Source organism: Saccopteryx bilineata, chromosome 2, assembly GCF_036850765.1.
Source record: "Saccopteryx bilineata isolate mSacBil1 chromosome 2, mSacBil1_pri_phased_curated, whole genome shotgun sequence".
Classification (NCBI taxonomy): domain Eukaryota; kingdom Metazoa; phylum Chordata; class Mammalia; order Chiroptera; family Emballonuridae; genus Saccopteryx; species Saccopteryx bilineata.
Window position 1 is genome coordinate 21562103 of NC_089491.1, and position 22163 is coordinate 21584265.

Below are 22163 nucleotides of genomic sequence, written 5' to 3' on the forward strand. Positions count from 1 at the left end.
CACATCTGGCTCGCAAGCCATAGGTTCCCGACCCCTGTCTTACAGGGTTAGGTTTTAAAACTTCTTTTTAGACCTTCCAGTTATCTGTTTTTCTTATAGGCAATACTATATATATAGGTTGGGCTTATTGTCTTTTAATATTATTAAGCCCTCAAAAGCAGTGTGGTATGATAGAAAGAACTTGAAACTGTAAGTCAAAAAAAGTGGATTCAATTCCTAATTTTATCCTAACTTAACCTTGTCAAGTCATTTAAGCTCTTAAATTTTTCCCCCATTGGTGGATGGAGTTTAGGGTTAGTGGCAGGATTGGTGTCAGCATTAAATGAGATAATTTATTTGACAGTTCTATATAGATGAAAGACACTTTTAATAGGTGAAGTTACTTTTTTTCTAAACCTGGAGAAGCCCTGCCCCGGAGATACTCTATGTGATAACACTCGATAGCATGGCGTGGTCCTGTCTTTTCAGGTCTCCTAAGAACTATTTACCTAGCATATCTGACAGTCCCTATTCCAGAAAAATGGTGCTGGTATATAGTAAGTTGCATATTATAATGGTTATTATTATTTTTGGAATTGGTTAACTTCATTTATCACTTACTTTGATTAAATTGCAGGTTTTTGACTCCACTGCTAACAAAGATAAGCTGCTTCGCCTGAAATTAGGATCAGGAAAAGTCATCAAGGTAAAGGCTTACCTGTTGCAGTAGACTTAGTTTAGATTAAACTCTGTGAAATCTCTAACCTGGGTGTCTCCTGAGAGTCTGGAAAGTCTTGGCCAAAAAGTAACGAAAAATGTGTTATGTTATCTGCACTTGGGAGATTTTTACTTATGAGACAATATACAGTATTCTCCCCTTATCCTTCGTTCTGCTTTCCATGGTTTCAGTTTCCCATGGTTATTAACCATGGTCTGAAAATATTAAGTGAAAAATTTCAGAAATAAACAATTCATGAGTTTTAAGTTGCTTGCTGGCCTGATAAGCATGATGAAGTCTCTCTCTGTCCTGCCCTGACGTGACTCATCCCTGCTCCAGCATGTCCACACTGTCAGCACTACCTGCCCAGTAGCCACTTAGTTGCCATCTCGGTTATCTGTTGCAGTATCGCCCGGCTTGTTTTTAAGGAACCTATATTTTACTTAATGGCCCAAAGCCGCTTATGTAACTTTTATTATAACATATTGCCGTAACCATTCTATTTTATTATAGTTATTGTTGGTAATCTCTTACTCTGCCTAATTTATAAATTAAACTTTATCATAGGTATGTACATATAGGAAAAAGCATATGGGTTCAGTACTATTTGTGGTGGTAGGCGTCTGCTCGGGTCTTGGATCATTTCCCCCATGGATAGGCGAGGGCAATACACTATTGAGGATGGATACGTTTCTTTTCTCTGTTTCATACCCTTTCTTTCTCATCCTGTGACACTGAGGAAATTACTAAATTTTTTCTACAGCCTAATAGGGAAAAAAGTGAAACTGTTTCTTCAGAAATTTATCATATGGGTTGATTCTTATCTAGCTGGGATGATTTGAATCAGCATTTCCCAATTACTGTGGGAGGCAACTGTGACATAGGAGTTGGAGCATTGGGGTTGAAGTCCAAGGACCTGGGTTTACCTTGTGAATTTTTTCTTTATCAGCTGAGCAAGAGTGTTACAACAGAGTATTTTACACATATGGGGAGTTGTTGTGTCAGGATATGCTGATGCATTAGAAAATACTCATTCATCCTTGGGGGAAAAGTTTTTCTCCATAATATTTATGATTCCTTTCCCCAGAATCTTTGGGAGATGTTTTCCTATAGATCTTAGCAATTAAGGCATGACCTTGAAGCTAGATAGATCTGGTGTGGTATGTTGGCTTAACAACTTACTGTTTGATCTTGGGCCAGTTATTTAACTTCCCAAAGCCTCAGTTTTCTCATCTGTAAAATGAAGATAATGCTGCTAACCTTATAAGGTTGTTTTGGGGATTAAACAACATAATGCGAGTAAGGCATTTGCCAGAGTACTTGGAAAAATATATTTAATAAATAACTTTCATTTCTCTCTTTATACCATTCTTCTATTCCTCCCAATTTCTCTTATTATCTGAGATAAGTATATTTTATCCATCTCTGGATATACTGGCTTTTACAAGTAAATTTAGAAGCAGTGTTTTAGATATTCTTTTTTTATTTATTTTTATTTTTTGGTAATAGGAAGGGAAGCAGAGACAGACTCCCGAATGCGCCCCAACTAGTATTCACCCGGCAAACCCACTAGGGGGCAATACTCTGCCCATCTGGGGCCCTTGCTCCTTTGCAGCTGGAGCCATTTTTTAGTGCCTGAGGTGGAGGTCGTGGAGCCATCCTCAGTGCCCGGGGCCAGCTTGCTCTAATAGAGCCTTGGTTGCAGGAAGGGAGGAGAAGCTAGAGGGGGAGGGGTGGAGAAGCAGATGGGCGCTTCTCCTGTGTGCCCTGACCAGGAATCAAACCCAGGACTTCCACACACTGGGCCAATGCTCTACCACTGAGCCAACAGGCCAAGGCTCTAGATATTTTTATAACCAGTGGGGATGCGGGGGATTAGTTGAACTTGAGCTCTCTCCAGAGGTCTAAACCTGAAAGTATGAATGAGTGAAACCTGAAGATTGTATACTTCATTTTTTTTTTTTTTTTTGAGGTTGGTGTCTGATGAGCTTTCCCCTTCTCTGATTCCTAAAGGGCTGGGAGGATGGAATGCTGGGCATGAAGAAAGGAGGGAAGCGGTTACTTATCATCCCTCCGGCCTGCGCTACAGGCTCTGAAGGGGTAATAGGGTGGACCCAGTCAACGGACTCGATCCTGGTGTTCGAGGTGGAGATTAGGCGGGTGAGTGACTTTGTGCTGTGCTGTGTTGATGCCTCCTCTTTGCTAGTTAAGTAAAATGAATATAAATATGTTTGAAAACCAGATTCTAAAGACTTTTTTTAAGACCAAGGTTTATATATCCTTCCTGGCTGTTTATTCCAAGTCTAGGAGAGGTCTGGACTGAGCAAATCACTTCTCTGCACTAACCTTTTTATTTTGTCTTTAAAATAGTGATTTGTATTCACCGTACATACTTTTTGACTTAGTAATTTCATGGCTACAAATTTACCTTATCAATTTATTCTCATAAGTATGTAAAAATACCTATATATCCATAGATATGTAGAAATAGATTTAGTTTCCTCTGCCACATTGTTTGTAATAGTAAAAAACTGGAAACAACAAAATGTCCATTAGTAAGAGACCAATTAAGTTGTGGACTTTTTTTTTTTTTAAAGATTTTACTTACTGATTTTACAGAGATAGGGATGGGAAGCGAGAAGTTTCAACTCATAATTGCTTTACTTTAGTTGTTCATTGCCTGCTTGTCATATGTATCTTGACTGGGCAAACCCAGGGCTTTGAACAAGCGAACTCAGTGTTCTAAGTTGACGCTCTATCCAGTGTCCCACCACAGGTTAGGGTGTGGACTTTTTTATTTAATGATTGATTTTAGAGAGAGAGGAGAGGTGAGAAAGAGAGGGTGGCGGGAGCAGAGCATTCATTTGGTATTCCGCTTAGTTGTTCAAGCATTGTTTGCTTCCTGTATGTGCCCTGACAGATCAAACCTGCAACCTTGCGTCAACCTGGAACACTGAAGTCGCTGGTTCAAAGCCCTGGGCTTACTCAGTCAAGACACATAGGACAAGCAAGCAATGAACAACTAAAGTGAGGCAGCTATGAGTTGATACTCCATCCCGCTATAAAACCAATAAATAAATATATATATATATTTGGGGGGGGGTATTTTTCTGAAGCTGGAAACGGGGATAGACAGACAGACTCCTGCATGCGCCCGACCGGGATCCACCCGGCACGCCCACCAGGGGGCGATGCTCTGCCCCTCCGGGGTGTCGCTCTGTCGCGACCAGAGCCACTTTAGTGCCTGGGGCAGAGGCCAAGGAGCCATCCCCAGCGCCCGGGCCATCTTTGCTCCAATGGAGCCTCGCTGCGGGAGGGGAAGAGAGAGACAGAGAGGAAGGAGAGGGGGAGGGGTGGAGAAGCAGATGGGCGCTTCTCCTGTGTGCCCTGGCCGGGAATCGAACCCAGGACTTCTGCACGCCAGGCCGACGCTCTACCACTGAGCCAACCGGCCAGGGCCAAACCAATAAATATTTTTAAAGTCTTTAAAAAAACCCTTCAACGTTGGTGTTTTGGGACGATGCTTTGACTGAGCCACTGGCCAGGGTCAAGTTGTGGACTTTTATGTAGTTCGTAAAGAATATCAAGAATCTAATTTTTTTTAATCTTGTTTTCCAAGTGAGAGGAGGAGGAGATACAGAGACAGACTCTCGCATGCACTGTGACCAGGATCTACCTGTCAACCCCCGTCTGGGGCTGATGCTTTGCTCATCTGGGGCCATGCTCACAACTGAGCTATTTTCAGCACCTCAAGTAGAGGCTCCACAGTGCCATCCTCAGCACTCAGTGCTGATACACTTGAACCAGTTGAGCCATGGCTGTGGGAGGGCAAGAGAGAGAGGAGAGGGAGAGAGAAGGGGGAGAGGTAGAGAAGCAGATGGTCACTTCTCCTATGTGCCCTGACCAGGAATTGAACATAGAACATCCACATGCTGATGGTCTGCCACTGAGCCAACTAGTCAGGGCTCCAGAATCAACTTCCTGAAAGAAGGAAGTTGCTAAACAGTATGGATAGTATGGTCTTGTGTGTGTGTGTGCATGTGTGTGTGTGAATGTGTGTGTATTGTGTGTGATAGACAGAAATAACTTTAATATTCGACAGCTAGGAATTGGTGAAATAAGTTTTGTAATAGCATAGATATTTATGACTTCTGTTCCCTGAATTCTTTGGAGATTTTTTTTCTTAGATAGTGGAAGTTAAGGGCATGACCCTTGAAGTTAGACATATTTTTCAGCAGTTAAAAGTGATGTAGACCATTAATTTAGTAACTTGGAAATATGTTAATATATCAGTGAGTAAGCAAAACAGTATGGCCCCATTTTTGTAAACATACACACACACAGATAAAATAAATGTGAAATACTGCATCCAGAATTCTAACAATGTAATTGCTTAGTGGTTGAATTGCCGGTTATTCTTACTTTTTTTCTTGCTTATTTGCATTTTCTGATTTGCCTACAGTGAACAGATGATGACTTGTGTAATGAGGAATAAGTAAAATGCAAGAATGAAGAGGGAAGAGTACCTTTTTGGTGACCTGTTTCACCTGTGGGTTCTTTCCCTAGGTGAAGTTTGCCAGAGATTCCGGCTCTGATGGGCACAGTGTTAGTTCCCGGGACTCCGCGGCCCCTTCTCCCACGCCCGGCGCTGACAGCCTCCCTGCTGATCCTGTTGTGTCACCACCCACGTCGCTGCCTTTCAGGTCGGGGTCAGATACTGGAGTTGTATCATGCTCTGCTGTTGTCCATAAAAATTATTCTTAGAGGGGTTCAGAAATAGGGATATAGTTGAAAACCATAAAACAAATGTTTAAATAACTATTAAAAATGGGATGAGGAAAATGGGGAAAGTACTTGCATCAGATTTTTCTGACAAAGGATTAATATTCATAGTCTGGAAAAGCACTAACTCGGCTATATAAGAATGCCTAGCAAACCTTGGAATAAAATTGGACAAAAGGATAATCACAAAATAGATACCCAAGAAAAAAATATAAATAAAGAACATTTGGATGGAAAGTTTTCCATCTTTTTTAGCTTTCAGAGATTAACCAAACTAAAAAGTTAAAATTCTATTTTATTATTAAATTGGTCAACATTTTCAAAACCAATTTGCTTATTCTGTATAATCTGGACTAGTGTTGATGGAATTGTTTTCATGCCAGGGTGTGTTTTGCTTGCTTTCAGGGAGCCAGCTCTTCGAACCAAATCTAACTCCCTCAGTGAACAGCTGACAGTCAATGCCGTGAGTATGAGTCTGTCTCCCTCATCCCCAATTTGCTGTCGAGTGTTCATGTGTAGGATAGATATATAAAAAAATGCCGAGAACCGTAGATTTAGCTAGACGTCAATGGTACTTTGTTCCCTTCCTTTTCCTTGGGAGTCAGTATAAATTTGCCTGGGCTTCTGTACATAGACAGACCTGTGTTCAAATCTTTCTATAATCATGTGGCCTTGAGAAAATTATCTAACTTCTCTGATCCTCAGCTTCTGTATTATTAAAATGGAAATAATTCTCACAGTCCTCTTATAGTTCTTGTAAGGATTAAAGATGTTTGTAAAACACTTAAGCTCAGAGCTTGCTTAGAATATATCTTCAGTACCTCTCAAGAGATTTTTATGAGGGCTAAATGAAATAATGCCTATGGAGTTTTTAGTATTCTGTCTGGCATATTGTAAAAGCCCATAACATTAGCTTAATTATTATTGTAATCACACTACGTATCTTTATACTTTTATTCTCTCAGGAATTCTGCACTAATTCACCAGCTATTTGACTTTGACAGGACACTGGGCCTCTGTGTTTCCCCAAGTGTAAGATTAGGTCTGCATATGGTTGTAGTAAAATTTGGGTTTGAATGTCTTCTGGAGGATGCACACTGCAGTTTGCTGCTGCCCTGCCTGGTTTGTGATGGCTTCTGGGTTTGCTACATGTAGAGGGAATCAGTGGTGGGATTCAAATACTTTAGCAACCGGTTCTCTGCCCTAATGACCGTTCTAAGTACAGGGGTCCTCAGGTTATGACAATCTCGACATATAATGTTTCAAGTTTACAACACTCGCTCCGATAAAAACTTTTAAAAATTGAGACGTGTTTTGGCTTTTGCCATTAACATTATACTTAGAGACTATGTGGATGAACTGGTTGCTCAGTGGAAGAATATGCAGTACAGTGTACAGTTTATTTCTATCCTTTACCTTTTTCTGTGGCTTGGTTGTATTTTTATGTTCTAGCTTGTGATTTTACAACTGTGTTGAGATAGATAAGTGACTTAGGCTAGGGTATGTTTCGACCACCAAAATTCAGGTTACGTCACTGTCATAGGAATGGAAGTGTGTCATAAACACAAGGACCCCTTTATAGAAAAACGATACACTGAAAGGTAGTTTATTATTTCATGTGTTTAATATTTAAATAAAAATAAAAGAGGTACACAAAAGTAGATTGTTATGAGAGTTTTAAAATATTAATGAAAAAATATTAAATAATACCTGACAAAAAACAATAAAACTGTTATTTAAGATGTTTCCACATTGCTTCTTGATTGGCGTCCTCACTTGCAATTTTTTTCACCTGTGGATGGAATGAACGTTATTACAGGAGCTTAGAATACACTGTTGTGCAGACGAATGTTAAAAAAGAGTAAGGAATGTGAATTTGTGATTTCCACATTGGGCAGCTGCCCAAGGGCCCACCTTAGAACCCTGATTACAAGTGCCATTTTAACAAGCGGTTCTCAGAACTCAACAAAAAATTAGGTATAGGTTCTGCCAAACCGGGGCAAACCAGCTGAATCCACCACAAGATGAGATGGTAGATAAAGCACTTCAAAAGAACAGTGGCCTTCACCCTCCACATTGGGAAACAGGATGATTTTGTGGAGTGAAATTGATAAGTAATTTCTCTCTAGTTCTAGTTTACTTTTTTATATTCAGCCAAAAGCAGGACTTATTGAGCAAGTAATTGATTCGATGTGTGTAAAAAGTGATCCTCTATGCTTCTCACGTCAGAAAAAAAAAGAAAAAAAAAGCGATCTCTTAAACCCAGAAGGCTAAGCCAAAGAATCAGAAGAAAATTGAAAAACAATTAGAATTTCAGAACTTCGAGTGGCCACAAAAAATTACCCAGTCCTGAATCTGTTGTGCTCTCTAGACACAGCAACTTTCGCCACCTATTTCGAAGTTTCATAATTTCTGGAACACTGGTGGTCTCCTCAGCCTTTTTTTTTTTTTTAAAGCTTAGTTTTATTTTATTTATTTATTTATTTGTATTTTTCTGAAGTTGGAAACGGGGAGGCAGTCAGACAGACTCCCGCATGCGCCCGACCAGGATCCACCTGGCATCCCACCAGGGGGCGATGCTCTGCCCATCTGGGGTGTTGCTCTGTTGCGACCAGAGCCATTCTAGCACCTGAGGCAGAGGCCACAGAGCCACCCCCAGCGCCCGGGCCAACTTTGCTCCAATGGAGCCCTGGCTGCGGGAGGGGAAGAGAGAGACAGAGAGGAAGGAGAGGGGGAGGGGTGGAGAAGCAGATGGGCGCTTCTCCTGTGTGCCCTGGCCGGGAATCAAACCCAGGACTCCTGCACGCCAGGCCGATGCTTTACCACTGAGCCAACCGGCCAGGGCCCTCCTCAGCCTTTTTTTTTTTCTTAACCATCTTTCTCTTATTTTACATTAAAATTTTTTTTTGAATAGATAATTATACACTTATAGTATAGTTAGCAAAACATTATAACAAGATATACATTGGGAAAACTCAGTCCCAGCCCTGTCCCTACTGTCCTCATTTCATCTCTGCCCCCTTAGGTAACTGCTTTCATTAGTTTCTTATATAGATTTTTCCAGTGTTTCTTTATGCAGATGCAAGCAGACAGGAGTGTATATTTTATTTCTCCCCTCTTTCTCCCAAAATAGCATATTATATATATTATCTGCCTTCCTTTTTACATGTTATAAATAACAATATCTTTTCATATTAGTGTATACAAAATTTCCTCATCCTTATTTTTTCTCTAGATCATAGTATTCTGTGTGGAGTCCTCCTTGATGGGTCCAACTTTTTTTGATTATACATCTCCATCAGTTACAAAAAAAATGAACACACACTCCTAGTCTGTGACTATTTACAAATTAGATAATGAAGTACTGTCAATCCCTGTAAACAGGTTTACTGTCTTGTTGCTGTGGCTTTAAAATAATTTAAAAATAGCAGTTATAAGCATTTCTTTCTGTGCTCAATAGATCATCTTGTACACCCTCAGAGGTATGTACTCTCCGCTCTGAAGGTTGTACTTTGAACCAGTTAATGGATACAGATGCTTCTAGCACAGGGGCTAGTGTGTGGTCTGTGTGACTACACTAGTGTGTAATGTGTAGTCTGCGCCAAGTCAGAGTTAAATGAACCTGATCTTAGAACAAAGAGCTCCTGTTTTCTTCTGTCCCCAAATCTCTTCTGAATATTCATCTACTGAAATTTCTTCCAGGCTTTTGAGGAGCACTCTCGTTTAAAATGCCTCCCTTCTTTAATCTGTACTTTAGTTTTTCTTCTGTAAAACGAGAATATTTATGTGTGGTGGGGAGAGTTGGTTAAAATGAAGTATTACATATGAAACCACTTTGTGCAATCCAAACATGTAGGGAATTATTTTTACTGTTATGTATAACCCATGTATGTGTTGCTTTCTTTCTTATTTTTTTCTTTTCCATGTAGATATTTCTAGGCCAGACAGTGTTCTCATTTTCCATAAGAAATGGTTTCAAATAGGTATGGCAGGGCGACTTTTGAATATGATGTAAGAGCCAAAAGTCCAGAGGTGACTGAAGGTAATGAGCCTTGATTGCAGTGATTTTTATGGCTTTCCTGTCTTTTTAGAATCCTGATACAGTCAAGGCCAAGTTGATCTCTCGGATGGCTAAAATGGGCCAGCCCATGCTGCCCATCCTTCCGCCACAGCTGGATTCCAATGACTCAGAGATTGAAGTATGTTCCCTGGCTGTCTTAGAATGACTTGCGCAAAAGTTGTTATCTTCTTTTCCTTTGGTTGAAATTATTGCTTTTTCTGCTTCTAACCTAGAATGGTTATTTAGAAAGTTTATATTCAAAATGATACAAGTTGGTATTGGTAATACGTGTTTCTACTCTGATTAGCACTTCCTCTGAGAAATGGAAGTAATTTCATATATCTACTACATGAACGGGCAGTGTTGAGTAGGTAATTTAGCCTTCCACTAGAAAGTCTATTGCCAGTAAAAATCACCCTTTAGACCGCATGGTGCCCAACTTATAAAAGATGCTTGACTTGTATTTGTTGATTGAATATTTAGGTCCTCTTGGGAAATGTTTGTCTTCCCACTGATGTTACCTGTAACTAAAGATCACAGTGCTGTGTCTTTTGGCATTAAATGTGGTTTGATTTTTTTTGGAAGTTCAGGAATTTTTTCACAACCAAATGTTTTTTCCTTTATGTTTAGAAAGCTTTCCCACTCTCAGATATAAACATCACATGTGTTTTTAAGAAATATTTTATATTTACATCTAAAATTTTAATCAATTTTAAAATTGTGTGTTACGAAATAACTTAATTCTAACTTAATTCTTTTCTGGTTGTTTAATTCTTTATTGAATAAATCATCTTTTTTCAATTGAAATGCTTAATAGAGATTGGATTTTTTTGGATTCTTTCACTTGGATGTACAACATAGCAAAGGTCATACTCAGAAAAATTATCCAAGATAGCTTTATTTTTCACAATTTTTTTTTATATTTTTCTTTTGGAATGCTCTAAATCAATTTAACATTTAAAGGAAGATGAGAGTTCTGTGGCCTGTGGTTAGTAGGAATGATTTTTATCTGGTTTCTGGAAATGAAATTTGGATGAGATTTTGTTCTTATTGAAAATTTTAAGTGCTACTTATTCTTTGTAGAATAAATGATAAAGAAAGAAGAAACATTTAATTTATAGGGCATTCTTCTATATGTATTACTGTGTAACTTAATGTCATATCATGAACATTTATGTTAAAATAATAAGGTAAATAAATAAAGCAAAGCATTATTATTTTTTAAAGTAACCCAGTGCTTATTATGCTGGTTTATCATAATTCCATTCACTCTATTGTTAGACATTTAGGTTAATTTAGAGCTGTTGTGATGGAAAAGTGGGATGCTTTTCCAGAAATGCATAATACATTTCTGAGAATATGAGAAACAAGAGGAAGTGTCAAAGTAAAAGAATGTCTGAGATTTCAGCCCTTGAACTGTATGTAACATAGTAGATCATAGTCACTGGATACTATGCCTTGGGTTTTTCTTTCCCTTCTATAAATCAGGGAGATGTTTCTGAGATAACTTTGTTCAGAGTTACAGTAAAAAACATTGCTTTGATTTTTATGAAAAGAAAGAATGGGGGAAAGCAGTCTAAAACGGTATTATTCCAAAACATGGTAATGAGGTGCAGTAAAACCTACTCTCTCTGATCTTCATGAGTGCCTTGAGGGCTGTGGAAATTATTTGGCAAAAAAAAAAAAAAAAGAGAGACTGGATTATTTCCTGGCTTTCCTCGCAAGAGACCTCTCTTCTGTGGGAACAGACTAGGTCAGTCTTAAGATCACTGCTGTTTTGGTAAATGGTACATTGTGGAGAGCAGTCACTTCAGCTGCTTCAGATAATAAAACTAACAGGAAATTATATTAATTATTTGATGTGATTTACAGGGAGATGAGATCTTACTGTATTACACATAATAGAGTGCTTTGTCCCCACACCCAGAACTCATGCCTTCCTGCTTGCTTTTCCTTCCTCTTCTTCGCCTAGGAACCCTGTGTTGTAAGCAGGTTTAGGGTAGACAGTCAGCCTTAGTTATCAGTTGAGGATGCGTGTATGCTGACCAAAATCCTGTTGCCTGTTTCAGGAAGGGAGTGCTCTCCGAGGAGCTGGGCAACCCGTGCCGACTCCATCCATCCAGCCTTCTCTTCAGCCCGCACAGCCAGGGCTCCCACAGGTGACTGCACATGGTAAGGAACCTCTCTGAGGTGCTGTGGCTTTGAATTGGATCAACAGCAAAGTTATCATCACTATTGTTTTTTTTTTTTTACTTAAGTGAGAAGCAGGAGGCAGAGAGACAGACTCCTGCATACGCCCTGACTGGGATCCTCCCGGCAAGCCCTCTGTGGGGCGGTGCTCATCTGGGGCTGTTGCTCCTTGTTCAGCAACTGAGCTATTTTAGTGCCTGAGGCAAGGCCAAGGAACTATCCTCAGTGCCCAGGGCCAAGTTTGCTCCAATTGAGCCATGGCTGTGGGAGGAAAAGAGAGAGAGCGAGAGAGAGAGAGAGAGAGAGAGAGAGAGAGAGAGAGAAAGAGAAAGGAGAGGGGAAGGGGTGGAGAAGCAGATTGTTGTTTCTCCTTTGCGCCCTGACTAGGAATCAAACCTGGGACATCCACACACTGGATTGATGCTCTGCCTCTAAGCCAACCAGCCAAGGCCTCATCGCTATTCCTTAAATTGTTAGGCTGTATTGTTTTAGTACTAAGAACTGGACTAGAGTGTAAAACTTGTCAGTTTGTCCCTAAGGTAGGGCATTTTCAGACCTGGAGATGGATTTGGTCTGCTTGCTGTGTTGCACTGTCAGTTTTTAGAAACCCACACTCAGCTGATGAGAATCACCCTCTGTGTAATTCTGTGCTTCCTGTCAGCTGATGGGATTATCTCTGCGAGTCAGAGGCCCTCGCGAACACCCACTTTTGTTCACTGGCCCACTGCTGAGACTCCAGTAGAGCTGGTTTTAGGAGAGTACCTGAGGAAAGTGGTCAGGTCTGAAGCCTGCCAGCGTGTAAGGTGCTACTCTGGACTCTTACGAGCAAGGGTGGGTAACAGTGAAAACCTCTTGCTTTGTCGCAGCGCCTCAGCCGTCTGTCTCTGGGCTCCAGGCACCCTCTGCTGCCTTAATGCAAGTTGCAGCTCTCGATTCCCACTCTGCTGTATCCAGCAATTCCCAGTCCTTTCAGGTAACATTTTTAAACCGTATCATTTGTAAGCTCTAATTTATTTTGGTTCTAGTCAGTCTCTTTTCTTCTTCCTGCACAATTCGTATAGTAGCTCCCTTCAGAGATAATATTCCCCTTCCTGAACCACCAGGTTTTCATTCCTAACCCAGCCAAAGGATGACATGCCAATGGGTTGTTGTACAGATTAAATACAAGAACAAACAAAGTCTGCACACAGTCAAGGCCCAGTCTGTACTTGTTTTCTTTCCTTTTCACACGTCTAGTTGAGGGATATAAATTTGTGTCTTCTCTGTTCTTTTTTTTCAAACAATTGGTAGAGTAAGCTTCTGCATGTACTCAGCACAGTGGTGGTAGGTTGAAGGTGGAGGCTGCATAGAAAGTGCAGCTGACCTCTGATGTCTAGCTATCCTCTAGAAGTGACCCCTTAGAGTAGGTTCTCAGTTTTCACAGACGGCAGTGGTAGCAGCCCGTCTGCCTCTGCTGACTGCCAGGAGAGTGGACGCTTTCTCCTGCTCCTGTACATTTGACGGATAAGACGTACTCCCAATGATAATGGGGTCTCACTTCCTTGGTGATTCTTAAGGGAGGGGTGGGAGTGATGGTGGGCGGGCTATGTTCCACTGGGACGGAGTGTATGGATATTGAAAAAAGTCCCACTCACCCCCTTTCCCCTCCCTGATGGAGAATTACCATCCTATAGACTAAGGTATTTTTTAATGTATAATAGTAGGTAGTTATATCTGTTCCTGGATATGAGCTGCATTTCTTTAATTCAAGGAAGAATAGCCATCATCATTACAATGGCAGCTGCTGTTTGTTGGGCATTTACTCTGCCAGGCACTAGACCGAGCGCTGTTAGGGACTTTACCTGTGCATCACTTCATTTAGTCCCCACCACAACCCTGAGAGTGGTGCTGTCATTTTAATTTTCTAGTTGAGGTGACTGAGGCTCAGAGGGAGGTAGGTGCTCTGGGCTCCCCAGATAAGCAGTAGAATCTAGAAGGGGAGAGGCATGGAACCTGGCGGGTTTGGTTCAGCATCTCAGAGAACACCTCTCCTTTTACCTCAATGGGAACTAAGCAGAGTCGTCGTTTTAAAATTTCTAAGACCATCAGCAGGCCCGATGGCTGGGGAATGAATTCCTACTTAATTAACTCATGTCACCAGGGGACTGGGGAGTACCCGAGACACCCTCCCTCACTTTCCGGGTAGGACTTCAGTGACCAGGTAACAAAGCTAATGCTCCTGTTCCAATTCTTTTTTTTTTTACAGGGACAGAGAGAGTCAGAGAGAGGGATAGATAGGGACAGACAGACAGGAATGGAGAGAGATGAGAAACATCAATCTTTAGTTTTTCGTTGAGACTCCTTAGTTGTTCATTGATTGCTTTCTCATATGTGCCTTGACTGTGGGCCTTCAGCAGACCGAGTAACCCCTTGCTCGAGCCAGCGACCTTGGATCCAAGCTGGGGAGGGTTTTTTTTTTTGCTCAAGCCAGATGAGCCCGCACTCAAGCTGGCGACCTCGGGGTCTCTAACCTTGGTCCTTCCGCATCCCAGTCCAACACTCTATCCACTGCGCCACTGCCTGGTCAGGCCTGCTCCAATTCTTAATACCAATCCTGGTCGCATTCATCTCCAGCTTAGTAAGTTTGAGTCTCCTTCTAGCGTGTTCACTTTATTCCATTAAAAATAAATTAAGCAAAAAAGATGCAAACGTTTTGTAAACCAGATGTAACTTGGTGTTTTCCCAGCCCTATGCAGGTATGGCCGCCTACGCTTATCCCCCGGCCTCAGCCATCACCTCCCAGCTGCAGCCCGTGCGGCCCTTGTACCCAGCACCGCTGTCTCAGTCTCCCCATTTCCAAGGTAGGGAGTGAGCCCTTCAGTTTCTCGTCTTCTGTTCTTGCTGTGTGCCTCCTTCCTCCTTTCCTTTTTTCATGTTTACACCAAAAAAAAATCTCTGCCCTTTTTAAAATCTTTTAAAATAGCTTTCTTGATATATCATTTACATACCATACAGTTCACTCATTTTTAGTGTATAAATTATCCATGATTTTTATTTTTTTTTGTAGTGCGAGATAGAGATGAGAAGTATCAGCTTGTAGTTGCGTCACTTTAGTTGTTCATTGATTGCTTCTCATATGTGCCCCAGCTCAGGGGCTCAAGATGAGCCAGTAACCCGTTGCTCAAGCCAGCAACCTTGGGCTTCAAGCCAGTGACCTAGGGGTCATGTCTGTGATCCCACGCTCAAGCTAGCTATCCCTTGCTCAAGCCAGCAACCTTGGGCTTCAAGCCAGCAACCATAGGATCATGTTGATGATCCCATGCTCAGACCCTGCAGTCAAGCTGGCAAGCCTGCCCTCAAGCTTGATGAGCCCTCGCTCAAGCCGGTGACCTCAGGGTTTCAAACCTGGGACCACAGTGTCCCAGATCGACCCTCTATCCACTGTGCTACCACCAGTCGGAGCATTCAGTGATTTTTTAGTAAGTTTTCAGAGTTGTCCGAACCATCACCACAATTTAGTATTAAAACGTTTCCATTATCCCCCCCAAAACCCTCATCCTAATTCCTGAGTTTTCTGGCCTTTATTCCCACCAGCACTGTTTTAATTCCTTTGTCAGAGTGGCTCTCTAGAGTTTATGCAAGATAGTAAAAGATTGGAGGGAACTGGGATAAAGCATGATGACTGTTTGTAGGTGTTAAATATCTCAAACAAAAACTGATTTGTTAAAAATTTTAAATTAAAATAATACACTTTTATTCAAAAGTCAAACAACACAAAAGGGTGTAAAATGAAAAGTACTGTATTCCATGATTAAAACTTCAAGACCATGGAAAACTGTTTTTAACATTTTCTTGGCTAACTTTTCAGATAGCTTGTATGCATGTACAAGTGTGGTTGTCTTGTGTATAAAATAAAACAAAATAAAATGTAAACAGCTGGAATGGTGTCCTACCTTCCTGTTCTGCAGCTTTTCTTTTGCGTAATAATCACCTTTGGTATTAGGACAGTGGTAGGAGGAAGCAAGTGTATCCTACAACATAATTTATGGCTTTCCCAGATACAGTCTTTGTCCAGAAGCCCTGCCACTTCTCCACCTAGGAAACCATGAAATCTGTCATTTCTTCTGTATAGTGTTTCCTGATTATACCATCCCCTCTTCTGCTCCTCCCAGAGACAAGATTGTATATATGTGTCACCAAAGAGTTAGTTTTGCTTTTCTCTGTGTCCCTTTTGTATCTTGTACATGGTCCATTTTTTTGCACTTAAAACACTTATTGTAGTGATCTATTTACTTGTGAGTTTCCTCCCACCAGACTATGAACTTGCCAAGGGCAGGAACCGTGTTTTACTCATTGCTGTATTGCTGGTACAATGCCTGGCACCCAGTTGGATGAATGGAGAAGCAGTCTGAGCTCCTAGTACTATGGAAGACCAAAGTGGGCATCCTTATGCCCTGGGACCCAACTGTATCCCTGAATGCATTTTGCAGGAGCATAGCTTAGTTATTGTTAGCTTTGAAGCCCTTTGGCTTCTGTGTGTTTTACATCTTCTGAAGTATGAATCACATTTCTTTCTTTTGCTGAGAGAGCTGTTGGCTGTTTCTCATACAGTATCGTCTGCTCCAGTTTTGTAAGTTTCTTTTTGACTTATTTCTGTCAGGCTCTGGTGATATGGCTTCATTTCTCATGACTGAAACCCGACAGCATAACACTGAAATTCGAATGGCTGTCAGCAAAGTGGCTGATAAGATGGATCATCTCATGACTAAGGTGACTGAGTCAGGGTGGGGCTGTGTTCAAAGTGGATGCAAATGGGGCACAAATAGAGAGCAACCAGGGCTGTCTCCAAACTCTTCCTTGGTTTCTGTATTCGTGGTAGTTAGTTATTTCCCTAAAAGGATAGTTGTCATTTTGGGATCTAGTTAGCAGAAGAAAACCCTTAGCTTACGTGAAAGATTATCTCAGAAACTCATTAACCCCCTCAAAAAAGTGGTTCTATCTTGGGTACATTATATTTCTCCATTTAAAAATTCCTCACAGAGTTTTTTTGTACTCCTTGGATAGGTTGAAGAGTTACAGAAGCAGAGTGCTGGCAATCCCCTGCTCATGCCTAGCATGTCGGTTACGATGGAAACAAGGATGATCATGAGCAACATCCAGCGAATTATTCAGGTGAGGGTGCTCAGGAACAGAGCGCTCAGCCTGAAGGTCTTGCCCTGCTCCCTCCCCAGATGTACTACCCTCTCAGACCTCCACCCTGGAAATAGAGAGCATGTGATGAATGCTACACTGAGGTGGGAAATTCTGGAAAATCCATTATGGCTTAGTTCAGTCCAAGTGACATCACTGTCTAGTCAGGACGAAACATTTCTTTTTGACCATATTTCAGAATTTCACTTCATTTTATAGCCATTTATATTTAATCTGTTGGGTATAGTGATTTGTATCCATCAGGTATAATTTGATAAGTTGTTCTAAGTATTATATTTGTATGGACCTAAGTTCTAGTTTTTTGACTCAAAATACGTAACAATGTCCCTGTCCAAGTTGACTCCCTTTGATCTGGACCTTTTCTCCTAAAAACTTAAGTTATACATTATACATTTTGAATTTAGGAAAATGAAAGATTGAAGCAGGAGGTCCTTGAGAAGAGCAGTCGGATAGAGGAACAGAACGACAAGATCAGTGAGCTGATCAAACGGAATCAGAGGTGATGACAGCTCCGGGTGCCAGCCGGGGTGGACACCGGGCTTTAATTTGTAAATGCCCAAGTTAGATAAACGTGCTTGTTTCTGGCAGTTTTATCTGTGTTGCTTCTCTCTGCTTCCTGCCTGTAGTGTGATTGTTGCTTATTTTCTGAGAGGCACTTCAGTAGAAAGAGCTCCCAGTAGGCTGTGATGTAAGGCAGGCTGTGTTGGAACCCCAGCTCTGCTCCTCATTTGTTACCCGGCTTTGGGCATTTTATTTATTCCTTCTGGCCCTGATTCCCTTATCTCTAAAAGTGGTTGGTGTTAATACTTAAAAAACTGGTATCAACTCTTCTCTCTTCACTGTAGGCTGATTCTGTTTAATCAGTCAGAACTTGACTGATTTCCATATAAAATCCAAGCATTTTGTAATTTTTCTAGATCCTTCTGAAGATTTGGGGAGGGCTGTCACAGGTCCATGTCATAGCATATAGTGTTTCACTCAAATCATTCTCACATATTTCATTTTCTCCAGTGTCTCGCCTCCCATGTGGAAGAGAGGCAGAAGTGGCTTTCTTTTCTTCCCTCCTTGCAGCCCTCTTGCTGCTCCGATCTCTTTCCTTCTCAATCCCTCTCACCACACACCCTTTCAGTTCCTCTCCTCTTCATTATGCAAGTTCAGAGCAGTTCACCTCCAGCTCCGATTCCTGTCTCTAAAGTTGATCACTGCAGCTCTAAGGCACAAAAGGCCTTCAGATTGTTTTTCATGAAGGTAGAGAGTATATAGAGCAATGTTGTGAGGACTGACTGCATTTGGTTACATGTGGAACACATTTGGTGCTTATTAAATGTTTTCTTTTTCCCTGTTAATTTCATAGGTATGTTGAGCAGAGTAACCTGATGATGGAGAAGAGGAACAGCTCACTTCAGACAGCCACAGAAAACACACAGGCAAGAGTATTGCATGCTGAGCAAGAGAAGGTAAAGTAACTGGGGAGGGAAAAGCCCAGGTCAGGATGTGTAGCGCTAAGGAGTGTCCTGTGTACGTACTTATCAATCTGCTTTTCAGCATAATTTTTCTGCCATTTGGAAGAGATCTAGAAATTTTTCCATAGATTTTAAAATGTGCATCGTCCAGATGTTTGTTACATAATGTATTTTGTAAAAAGTTGAATCAGGAACAGTCACCAATTCTAATAATTTAAGATAAGAATTATATAGCCTGACCAGGCAGTGTGGCACAGTGGATAGAGTATCAGCCTGGGACACTGAGGACCCAGGTTCGAAACCTAAGGTCGCCGGCTTGAATGTGGGCTCACCAGCTTGATTGTGGGGTTGCTGGCTTGAGCATGGGGTCATAGACATGCCCCCATGGTTGCTGGCTTGAAGCCCAAAGTTGCTGGCTTGAGAAAGGGGTCACTGGCTCGGCTGGCACCCCCGGCCGTGGTCAAGGCACATATGAGAAAGCAACCAATGAACAACTAAGGTGCTGCAACTATGAGTTGATGCTTCTCATCTCTCTTCCTTCCTGTCTGTCTGTCTGTCCGTCCCTCTACCCTCTCACAAAAAGAAGACAAGAATTATACAGCTTATTGCAAACTAAATTTATTCTGTTGACAAAAATCAATAGAAAATTTCTATTCCGTGTGACAAATGTTTTTGGTGAAATTTAAGATTGTTTAGTTTGCTCCTTCATCCGTGTCTGCCAAAGCGCTGTGTCTGAGATGTCTGTCTCGGAAGTAGTGCTGGCTGACTCCAGTCAGTGCAGAGTCAGGAAGTTCAACCTGTTCTGGAATATCTGTGAGGGAGACCCAGTGGGTCTTGGGGTGGGAGCCACTGATTCTGAAGCCGGTCTTGTCCGTGCGGCAGTGACACTGTTCGCCACCACGGATTCCTTCTTGTTGGGACTACCACTTCTCATTGGGAGATCATAGCCCCCCTTTCTTCTCCTCTTTTCTCAGAGGGTTAACAAATAGTTTACACTTTGTGTTTGAATTCTTCTTAAAAACATGAAAAATTGAATGGAATGCACTCCTAACTTGTGGAGTTGACTCACTTTCTCATATTCTGGTAATGCTGACGATTTCTTATGTCTCATGCTTTTGTTCTTTGTTCTTTTAGGCGTCGTATCCAGGCAAGTGATAGCTCTGACCCCGTTTCCTCAGATAAACCTTGCCCTGTGCTGCCCTGTCCCATCCCAGTTCTTTCCCGCCCTTACTTTTCACCACCTTTGTGTGGCTGACCTAATGCCCAGGTCACTTCACAGCCTGGGACGCTGGTGTCATTGAACAGTGCTGGAGTCACTTCACCTCTCCCCACTCTTTACTGTGTCTCCTTCCTCTACTTTTATTTTCTCTTTTCTTTCCTTTTTCTTCTTTTTTTTTTTAATAATTTTATTTTTTTAATGGGGCGACATCAATAAATCAGGATACATATATTCAAAGATAACAAGTCCAGGTTATCTTGTCGTTCAATTATGTTGCATGCCCATCACCCAAAGTCAGATTGTCCTCTGTCACCTTCTATCTAGTTTTCTCTGTGCCCCTCTCCCTCTCCCTCTCCCTCTCCCTCTCCCTCTCCCTCTCCCTCTCCCTCTCCCTCTCCCTCTCCCTCTCCCTCTCCCTCTCCCTCTCCCTCTCCCTCTCCCTCTCCCTCTCCCTCTCCCTCTCCCTCTCCCTCTCCCTCTCCCTCTCCCTCTCCCTCTCCCTCTCCCTCTCCCTCTCCCTCTCCCTCTCCCTCTCCCTCTCCCTCTCCCTCTCCCTCTCCCTCTCCCTCTCCCTCTCCCTCTCCCTCTCCCTCTCCCTCTCCCTCTCCCTCTCCCTCTCCCTCTCCCTCTCCCTCTCCCTCTCCCTCTCCCTCTCCCTCTCCCTCTCCCTCTCCCTCTCCCTCTCCCTCTCCCTCTCCCTCTCCCTCTCCCTCTCCCTCTCCCTCTCCCTCTCCCTCTCCCTCTCCCTCTCCCTCTCCCTCTCCCTCTCCCTCTCCCTCTCCCTCTCCCTCTCCCTCTCCCTCTCCCTCTCCCTCTCCCTCTCCCTCTCCCTCTCCCTCTCCCTCTCCCTCTCCCTCTCCCTCTCCCTCTCCCTCTCCCTCTCCCTTTCCCTCTCCCAAAAGAAATTAGTGATTTCTTTTGTCACAATCTGGTGGTGGCAGATGGATACCTTTGATTTTGGTAAGTTTACCATATGATTCTCATGTTGAGTATTAGTGTGTGTGTGTGTGTATGTGTGTGTGTGTATGTGTCCCCTAATACAGCTTTATTTACAAAAATAGGCAACAGGTCAATTTGGCCTACAGGTTATAGATTGCCAACCCCTGAATTAGCCTATTAATTCACCAAATACTTCATATTGATTCCTTCCCAAAATGCCTGGCACAGTGCATTGACACTGGTAGATACTCTATTTATGATAGCTAACATCTGTCAAACAGCCACGAGGCACCATGCTTTACACAAACCTATTTGAAGGCATCTCCTGGGTTGCCTGTAATTTCTTGATGAATCAGGTGCCAGGTACCATGTTTTACTTGGTCACCTTTATTTTAGTGAGACTTTTCAAGGCTCAACTCTCCCATTTCCACTTTCTTACTTAGCAATCTCCCTGTTAGATCTCTCCTCCTAAAGGAGATAATCAAGGTCCTTTCATCAGCCCTGGAGATAGTGTTCTGTTTTCAAACACAGTTCAGAAAGTTACGGTTAAGTATTCAATGAATATTTGGTAAATGAAGTTAATTATTGTTCTCTATGAGAATATTAATGTTTCCACATAAAACCATGGGATAGTGGTTAAAACTGGAAGGGCTATGGCCCTGGTCTATGGCTTAGTGGTAGAGCATCAGCCTGGGGTATGGATGTCCTGGGTTCAATTCCCGGTCAGGGCACACAGGAGAAGTGACCATCTGTTTACCTCTCCCTCCCTGCAGGAGGGGAAGAAGTACCGAACCCAGGTTTGAAATCTGAGGTGACCAGCTTTGAGCACAGGCTCATCTGGTTTGAGCAAGGCTCACCAACTTGAGCCCAAGGTTGCTGGCCCCCCCCTCCTCTTTCCTTCCTGCAGCCAGTGGCTTGATTGGTTCTAGCATTGCCTTGGGTGCTGAGGATAGCTTGGCTGGTACTTGCAAGTCAGCCTCTGGTGCTAAAAGTAGTTTGGTACTCGAACATTGGCCCCAGACAGGGTTGTTGGGTGGATCCTGGTCAGGGTGCATATGGGAATCTGTCTCACTGTCTCCCCTTTGCTGACATAAAACAAAACTATTTTGTGCTATTAGAGTTTGTTTATCCTTTTTACTTTACAAAAGAGCGAACTGAAGCCCAGAGTGAGTACAAGGCTTGCCCAGGTCTCACTTCTAGTCAGCTGTGTTCTTTTTCCTTTGCCAAATGCCATCTCTTTTGGTACCATTTTTCTCCCCCTGACTTGAATGCTTTTTTTTCACTTGTTTTTCTGAATTTTTGGTGCTTCCTGTCATTGCTTCTTTTCCCAGCTCCCAAGTCAACAGCAGAATTGGATCCAGGGTGGGAACAAAAGAGATATCCCATCTATTGTGTAGGTTTTTGATGTTTTCCCTTCTCACCTAATATTGCAAACTCTTACTGTAAAAAAATTATAATCATAGCCTGACCAGGCGGTGGCGCAGTGGATGGAGTGTTGGATTGGGACACAGAGTACCCAGGTTCGAAACCCTGAGGTCACCAGCTTGAGCACAGGCTCATCTGGTTTGAGCAAGGCTCATCAGCTTGAGCCCAAGGTCACTGGCTTAAGCAAGGCTCATCAGC

The 22163-nt window shown here is 42.3% G+C and overlaps 1 protein-coding gene across 5 annotated transcripts in view; it reads left to right on the forward strand.

Moving 5' to 3' along the window:
- The window catches only part of FKBP15 (FKBP prolyl isomerase family member 15), a 66457-nt gene that overhangs the window by 28218 nt on the left and 16076 nt on the right, over positions 1–22163 (forward strand). For 4 of the 5 annotated variants that reach the window (XM_066256484.1, XM_066256480.1, XM_066256483.1 and 1 more), the window contains 12 exons: positions 617–685; positions 2711–2857; positions 5264–5400; positions 5885–5942; positions 9571–9678; positions 11609–11711; positions 12596–12702; positions 14455–14569; positions 16369–16478; positions 16773–16880; positions 17324–17418; positions 18274–18376. In XM_066256484.1, the coding sequence (XP_066112581.1) occupies positions 617–685; positions 2711–2857; positions 5264–5400; positions 5885–5942; positions 9571–9678; positions 11609–11711; positions 12596–12702; positions 14455–14569; positions 16369–16478; positions 16773–16880; positions 17324–17418; positions 18274–18376 (1260 nt within the window). The remainder of the gene's footprint in view (positions 1–616; positions 686–2710; positions 2858–5263; positions 5401–5884; positions 5943–9570; positions 9679–11608; positions 11712–12595; positions 12703–14454; positions 14570–16368; positions 16479–16772; positions 16881–17323; positions 17419–18273; positions 18377–22163) is intronic. The other variant, XM_066256482.1, reaches the window with a different exon arrangement.